At 39.7% G+C, this 8754-nt stretch overlaps 1 protein-coding gene across 4 annotated transcripts in view; it reads right to left on the bottom strand.

Annotated features, from left to right (window-relative positions):
• Window positions 1-285: 285 nt before the first annotated feature.
• MTA3 (metastasis associated 1 family member 3) overlaps window positions 286-8754 on the bottom strand; it is a 118262-nt gene continuing 109793 nt past the window's right edge. Inside the window, exon 19 of one of the 4 annotated variants that reach the window (XM_081000525.1) lies at window positions 286-791. In XM_081000525.1, the coding sequence (XP_080856651.1) occupies window positions 641-791 (151 nt within the window). In that variant the 3' untranslated portion in view covers window positions 286-640. The remainder of the gene's footprint in view (window positions 792-8754) is intronic. The other 3 variants (XM_081000526.1, XM_081000529.1, XM_081000527.1) reach the window with 3 other exon arrangements.

The raw sequence follows: 8754 nt of genomic DNA, 5'->3' as shown, positions 1-8754 counted from the left end.
TCCAAGATTTGATGGAAAATCACTTTCAGAGATGGTTATTGAGGATTGCTGGATACCTAATTCAGCCAACGTCAGTCTGCATTCAGACTCTTCTGTGTACATGTGTTCTTTCTTTAGCTAAGATTCTCAGTACTTCTGAAAACCAACATGCCTCAGTCAGGGCACCCCAAAATCAAGTTAAGACAATGTAACTTGGCATTTGTGCTTCAGCAGATATATCTCCATGCTTGGGGTGGGATAGTGCAATATATCTGGAGCCTCAAAGGGCAGAACCAGAAGTATGCTATAGTATGAATGCATACAGTTGCATTCAGAGAGTTCGTGTTATTGATGGAAGTTTATATGATGTGCTGGGGGAAGCAGCAGCGGAAAGTTCATTGATGGTGGGTTAAGGGGTTGTCTGGTTCTGTTCTGAATATTATCCATCTTCTGACTTTTTTGACATATCCTCCTTATGTCCCGGTTGCCTTACTTCAAGGCATGGAAAAGTTCAAAACTGTGTTTTACTCTTTAATAAAACAAGATGCAGCCTTTAACTGTCCTCATTGTATAAAGACACAGAAAGAACCTTCTCCTGTCCAATTTCTGAAAATTCTTCTTTATAGGGTGATGCTTTCAAAATAGCAACAAAACAGATTTTTCACTGTTGCATCTTCAGCTGTGAATGATTGCTCAAATTCTCTTGAGTCTCTTTGTGAGTCAGAAGGGACTTCACCTTCCTCAGAATTAAAGTGCACGGGGTCCTACAAGCTCTTTTCAGCTGTGATCGAGTAAACTGCTTACGGCGTTTTCTGTATGGGGGAAAAAGCAGAGAGATGGAGAGGTAAGCAAATTTCTCATCAGGGATTTATACATTATTTTTATTATAAATACAAACTAGTTATTAAACCAATCAGAGAACTGAGGATAATGGAGAAAAGAATGGAAGCCAACTAAGATTTACTCAGAGTAGACCCCTGGGAAATAATATACATGACTACATTTGGTCCGTTAATTCCAATAGATCTGCTCCGTGTAAAACTTAGTTGAATACCACCCCGGGTTTGGGAAGCAAAAGAAATTCACCTGGTTACAAATTGACTGACAACGCAATCCTATATATTTAGCCTGATCATAGAATCATAGAGTTGGAAGGGACCATGAGGATTATCTAGTCCAACCCCCTGCAATGCAGGAATATTTCGCCCAACATGGGGCTCAAACCCACAACCTTGAGATTAAGAGTCTCATGCTCTACCATCTCAGCTATCCCTGAGAATGTTATTGGAACAGCGTGGTTGCCACTTCATGGTTGCTTCAGCAGTATTTGAAATGACAAAACTGCACAGGAAGGGCAACTCAGGTGGAAAGTTGCTGTGAAAACTTCCCAAGTGATTTAAGCTTCCCACAGAATTTCACAATTCTATCCATTGTCAGAGCAGAGTGGGATGCATCCATGTGACTAATATGGATGATCTAATTCAGTGTTTCTCAACCTTGGGTCCCCAGCTGTTGTTGGACTACAACTCTTATCATCCCTAGGAAGCAGGAGCAGTGGTTGGGAATGGTGGGAGTTGTAGGCCAATAACAGCTGGGGACCCAAGGATGAGAAACACTGGTAAATTGACTAAAGGTCTAAGTGGAGTGGACCATCTCCACTTGCATGTTCCACTAGGCTGGTGCAAGGAAACTGAGATCATCCTGGTGTTGTTGGATTATAACCCCTATCATTTCTAATGACCGGCCACGCTTGCTGGGGCTGGGGAGAGGCGAAGTTCAACAACATCTGAAGGGCCACAGCTTCTCTGCCTCTGTCCTAGGCACATGGGTGTGATCAGTATTGCAAAGTGGTTTGCACCTCTTGAAGGAGATATGGAACACAAAATCCAGAACAGGAGCACCACCACAGATTTGTTTTGATTATAAATGAGCCGTGCTCAAAATGTGGCGGTCCTTATGAAATCTGTTAGCCTGAACTGCTGACTCCCTATAGCAGGCTTCCTGAACCTCGGCCCTCCAGATGTTTTTGGCCTACAACTCCCATGATCCCTAGCTAGCAGGACCAGTGGTCAGGGATGATGGCAACTGTAGTCTCAAAACATCTGAAGGCCCAAGGTTGAGGAAGCCTGCCCTATAGTTTTAGCCAAGTCCTGCTCCTCACAACAATCTTAAGGGGGCCATCACAGAAGATAAGGGGTCAGGCCCCCTCTGCCCCTGCCCTATCTCAAGCACTGCTCTTGACATTCCTAGCTGGGTACCAGAAACAAACTGACATAGTTGTCAGCAGCTACCAGGAATGGAAACCTGAGCCAGAGGATCATTTGCTATAGAAGTTATCACTCCAATCCAGCTAAGGAAATCCACTTGGGCGAGGTTTTGCATGCTTTGCAGTTGCTGGATGAGGAACCCTAGGTGTTGAATCTGATGCACATTTAAATGCTCATCTGAATGCAGATGCCATCTATGGTCTCTGTGCATTGCTTTCAGTGGAATGCACATCTGAGTGCAGATTCAAATGTGCACGCTATCCACACATAGCTGTATTAAGTTGCATATAAACACCTTTGCTTCTAAGGGTGCTTTTTAAAAAATGAGCATTTTAGTCTTTAACATATTAGCTGGATTTCTGTGTCTGGATGAAGCAGCTAGGGATGTGAGACTTACTCCCAAAGTAAGTGTGTACAGGATTGTGGGCTAACAGTGCAATCTTATATATATTGCACTGTTAGCCCACAATCCTGTACACACTTACCTGTATATATGTCTGCAAAAGTACCTCAGAGTTCAATTAGGCTTTCCTCTGCATAAATGGGAATATGGTGGCAATCTGAAATTGGTACAAAATTCTAACAGTAAGTAGTACGTAAGCCTGTCTACACTGTCTACAGAAAGCAACAAGTTTTCTAGTGGCAGAATAAAATTTAGTTTGAAATGAAAACATTTTCACTTTAATGAAGGGAGTATAAAAGAAAAGTTCTACAAACAAAATTCTGATTATAAATCAGTCAATATAGTATATGTTACAAGGCTGCAAATTTGTTATCATTTTCAGGACTAGTAGTTTGAGATGTTCAAAATTTAAGGAGAAATACCCTTTCTATACCAGAGAGAGAGAGAAAACCAAATGTTTAAAATTCCATTCCCTTCTGCCTTCAAGCAGAACAGTTTTTCTCACGCAAATTTTAATAGCACATAAGTGGGGAATTATGTGAAAAAAATAGGCTACATGAACAGATGAAAAATCCTCTTTTATTTATGAAACATTATCTTAATCTTTATGAAACATTATCTTAATCTCCAGGTCCTTTCCGCCCTCCTTCCCTTACATCTCCTTAAGCATTTCACTTGAAATATTATGCTTTTCTGGAATTAATAACACTACACATTAAATTCATGTTATTTGAAGGAAGGAAGGATCAAAGATATTAAAAAAGAATAAAAGACAACACCTTGTCAAAGAAAGAAAGAAACACGATTTTTTCACTTCATAATTATTTAATTTGGATTGAATAATTTTCATTGAATTTTTAATTTATACTATTCAGTCCAAATTAAATACAAATGGGGCCCTTTTGCACTATTTTATTTCTTAAAGGATTGCACAGCCTGAGCTGATATTCTCTGCTGATCTTTTGTAAATAATTGTTTAATATGTATAAATGCATCACAGTGTTACCTGTTTCCACATTACAATAGCACCTCTGAATTGCAATCTTTAATGTTTTGCACCCCAAATGTGATCCAGTTTGTAAGATTCTTTACGAGCCCAGGAAAAAAGGCATTCATCATTAAGGTGGAGTGCAGATCAATGCACTGTGAGTTAAGGGTTGCATGGACTTCTATTCCCTCTCCACACACCCCAAAATCTGTCCCAGAATATTGGGGGGAAACCTAGAACAGATTTGGGGGGCAGGAGGAAAGAGAAGAGGAGGAGGAGTTCTGGTTACACAGAAGGAAGCCCTTGTGCTTCCATTATCCCTTGTGCTAATGGATAAAATCTAAGACTGGGTTCCTTTCCATAAATGAAGAGTATGCCTAGATATGACTAAAGAGATTAAAGCAATGTATTGTGGGACATTGTTACAGGACCATCACACATAGTATGTTCTGCTTCATATTATTTTTTGTATATTTATTTTTAAAATATTTAAACATATTTATAAGCACACACAAAAATGGAGAAAAGTGAATAAAGCAGGAAGTAGATTGAGATCTGCTGATAGTGGGTGATTTGCGGTAGATGGGCAAGCATTGCTGATAGGGCTGTACATGGTCCCCCGATCAGATTCAGGGCACAATTCAGGTTTTAGACCAGTCCCAGCTAGGGATGATGCCGACCTGACCTGTCACCCAGATCTGGATTATGATCCAGAAAAGAATTTCTCATGGGCAACCTTCTGGAGGCTGCATACCAGCAGCGGGCGAGACCAGATGCAAAAATAGGTGAATCTATGGATGTGACCCTTACCTTTGTACAGTAGGTTGCATTCCTGAGATACACAACTCAAGAGGTTTCTGCACACACACATGCACAGACACACAATGCATACAACAGCCCTGAACATCCAGTGTCACCAGTATCATTTTCCATTCCATGCCATGCTATCAGCAGAGTATGGAAACAACAAGGGTCGGTCGCTCCAGTTTTAGGGACAGTCAGCACTGAGTAGATCAGGCTCTACTGCACTGGCCTTATCAGTACTGTTTTTATTTTTAAAAATGGTGCCGAAACTAATCATGAACATCTCCCTTGTTCTCTTACTGTATAATGGCAACGGCGCCCACCTGAGAGTTGCCGGAACTGAGTTCCATTGAGTAGCAGCTGAAGAAAAGCCCTGGGCATTATCATGCTCCTTCAGGCCTTTTCTCACTATAAGGTTCTGGTAATTATCCCTATATCCATGAGAAATAGATCTTAGTGATTCTTAAAGAGATCTTCATTAATCACATAAAGGCACATACATTCTCTGCCTGATTTTCCCCCTGCCTACTGCCTATTTTGCTCTGAGACTCTCAACACCTCCCTCGACTACTGGGTCCTGCACGGGACAAACTTCTTAAATACAAACATATAATGACAGAATACAACAAAGGTGGTCACAGGAAACAGCTGTAAACATGGGAAATGGGAGTTGCATAGCCTTCCCTTACACTCAACACATTATTTGTTCATTGTTTGTTTGTTTGTTTTTTAAAAAAGCTTAAGAGAACCTGGTTGTAGCCTTTAATAGCAAGGGAGAGGATAAAGACGTAACCCATTCTCTCTCTCTCTCTCTCTCTCTCTCTCTCTCTCTCTCTCTATATATATATATATAAACACAAAGGATGAGGAGGGAGGCAGCCATCTTTAAAATTCAATTTCCTGTGGTTTTGTCACAGTGTGCCTTTTTCTAAAGCAAGAATTCTTTATGTTTGCTAAATGAATTCAATATGCCTAAAAAGAGATACCATCTCGCATTGTTATGAGAGACCACCTATTCTAGCTGTGGTTTGCCCCCTTGGTTCTCTTGAAAACATGCCTGAGGAGTGAGGAGCAGAGGAACTGCCTTTGACATTCTAATGAAATGCTCCGTGGATGTGATTCATCGCACCCACTTCACATTTTGATGCAGAGGTGCATTTGCCTGTGCATGAAGATGTGGTCACACAGATGTCCCTGCTTTAAGATGCAGAAAGCTAATCTGCAAAAACAGACAAACTATTTGCGCCACATCTCTTTGGCTCAGTGAGCCACATCTCACAACTTTCTGCAGTTGTGACTGCAGAAACACACACCTATATACCTGCCCCACAGACAGGACTTCTTCATTCCCCTTGTGTAGTGCAAGTTCCCACATGCCTAAACTAGGACAGATAAATTTGTTTCCCACAATGGGCCTACCACACAGGTGAAAGGGTTTCAGTGTCTAGGTGACTAACAAGATACTGTGTTGTATTTAGGAGTGCTTGAAGAATTCGATTTCTGCAAATTCCAATGCAAATTCCAACACAAAATGACCTGAGATGCTTCTCCCAGCCTAATGTGCTGAGGATTTTGCATTTGCCTGAATTTTGAAACACAGTTCAAAAAAGACTAAAATGTGCTTGCATTAAATTTAGAAATGCAAACACTAAGATAAAGCACATAATTAAATGGACACTGAAATACATTCATGAATTTTCATGTGGATTTTTAAAATAAAAATAAAAATAAGGCAGTAATGGGATGGAATGGACTTATGAAAGAACTCATGAGACATTGACACAGACCAGAAATAAGTTGATCCTTCCAACCCAAATTGCATCGCTAGTCATCGACAGTTAACATGTTTACTCAAAAGTAAGACCCGCTGCATCCAATGGAGTTTATTCCCAGTGTGCATAGGACTGCAGCCTAAAAATGCCAAAACTGAGCCAAAGAATGGCTGGTGCAACCTTTACAGCTCTCTGTTTCGATGTAAGTGCAGCACAGTGTTATCTCCAGAAATGTAAATCTATTTTTACTCTAGTACATCTCAATTGCAAGCCTTAACATTTTGCTTCCCACCCCTGTGCATGCTGTGTTGAGCTACATCATGTGAGAGAAAAGTGAGATATAGCAGATGTAACAGACCGGAGGAGGGGAGAGTTTTTCAGAGTGGTTACTACACATAACTGGGTTTTTCTAATGTGAAAAAGGACAGTGTTTTGATAGTGTGGAAGGGGACAGAATAATGGTGGGGTGTAAAAGCAATTGTGAATAGTTCATCCAAATTACTACTATGAGCAGTGACAATGAGTGAGGGAAGGCTTGTATCTCTTCTGTGAAAGGTTAGTTATAGCAGTAAAAAAAAAAAACTCTCAATGAAAGAGACCTGCTTAGGAATCTTCATATTACACTACTTATGGGAAGATCTTTAAGATAAAGACAAATGATATTTTTTTCTATAGAGACACAGAAGTTACCAAAGTGTTATTCAGGGCCATTTCTGACTCATATTTGACATGACAAAGATAGCCTGAGTTAAATTCGCAGTATGATGCGCATGTCAGATAGATAAATAGATAGATAGATGATAGAGATAGATAGATAGATAGATAGATAGATAGATAGATAGATAGATAGATAGATAGGAATATCAACTCACTAAGGGCTCTAAGACTCCAGTCCTCTGTGCACTTACCTAGGAATAAGCTCCACTGAACAAGTGGGAATTACTTCTGAACACACATGCAGAGGATGAGTGAGCTATAAACACAATCTGAACAAGAATGTTTTGAATAGTAAGGTGGAGAAGTATTTGTGCTTGCAGTCAGTCACTGCTGGAACAGAAAACCTGATGGAGTAGAATATGCACCTTCCCACATGTGTAAGCAAATCTATGAGGAGATATTTGGTTGAAAAATAATGTTGGTGTTGCACTTCCGTCATTAAGTCCAGCTTCATTTTTTAACAGTTTGATTTCATATGAAAGAAACTCAAAATTAAAATTTCTGTATTCAGAACATTGCAATTATGCATCTATCATCAAATGATCATGAAGGCTGCAATCTTAACCCCACTAACCTGGGAGTAAGTCCCATTGAATTCAATAGGACATTTCTGAGTAGGCATGGCTAGGAATGCACTGTAAATTATTAGACACACACACACACACACACACACTCTGCATGAAGGAACGATACATACAGAAAAAGCATGGGTACAATTCCTGTATATAAAATAAATCATTTCTAAGCACCCACCCACTTGTAAATCAGCTTCAGATATTTGACATTTGAAATTGACAGCTGTATGCAATTGAAGCTATACTCAAGAGTTGACCCACTGAAATAAATGCCTAATTTCAGTGGGCTCAACTCTGTGTATGACTTCATTGGGAACAACCCAAGAGCTACAACTGCATTAGTGAAACAACCAGTCTCCAACTCTCCCATACATTTTTGCATGTAATACTAAGTTTTTGGAAACTTTCACCAAATTAATCACCTCCCACAGCCCGCTCAACCAATTCCCTTTCTTAGCTCTCTGCTGCCTTTTGCAATGTTTAGCAAACATCAATCTTGCTGCTGTTAGTAAGCAGAAGACTGGCTTCTGAATATTTATAGAAGGATTAACTTTCCTATTATGAAATAAACATAATAATGAATTGGGAATAACTTGTAAGAGACTATGTTGATTATGTTAATTATCATTTTCCTGTACTGAATTGCCATTCTGCATTTTCACCACACACTTTCCTAAATAGACTCTCTAATCAGAACCACATTCCCTTGTGAGCTGAATACCTTGGCCGCTAAAGAAAGGTTGCACAAGAGACAGCTGAGGAACTCATCTTGATGTTCACAAGTCATCACATGCAAATCAGAAGCAGGTCAACAATGTGTTTCTTTGGCTTAATGAGTTTTAATAATTTCAAACAAAATGGCCAATGCTTGCTCAGTTTGGGAACATTTGTTTTAAAATGTTTGCGATCTGTTTGAGACAGGGCTTAAGTGCAAATAATTAAATACTTGTATTTGAAATTACTTTTGGGGGGAAAATATTCATGACATTTGCATTCATCAGTATCAGAGGGACCGAGGATAATTTCACTTGCATTTTAATGAGAAACTACCTAAATTTGCACTTCTCAAAACAATATGGGGACCAAAACAAAATTATCCTTTGGAAGGCGCATTGCTCTGAATTTTGTGGTGCAGTTCTCCAGACAAGCAACGTGCACAAAAATGCAAACATCAGTGAAAAATAACATACAAATGCATTATATTAGACAAGGATATTTCCACAAAGCTGCATATTAATCAAAGCTTGTT

Source organism: Podarcis pityusensis, assembly GCF_964106645.2.
Source record: "Podarcis pityusensis genome assembly, chromosome: 3".
Taxonomy (NCBI): Eukaryota; Metazoa; Chordata; class Lepidosauria; order Squamata; family Lacertidae; genus Podarcis; species Podarcis pityusensis.
The sequence above is the reverse complement of the archived record's forward strand: the minus strand, read 5'-3'. Positions and strand labels throughout refer to the sequence as shown.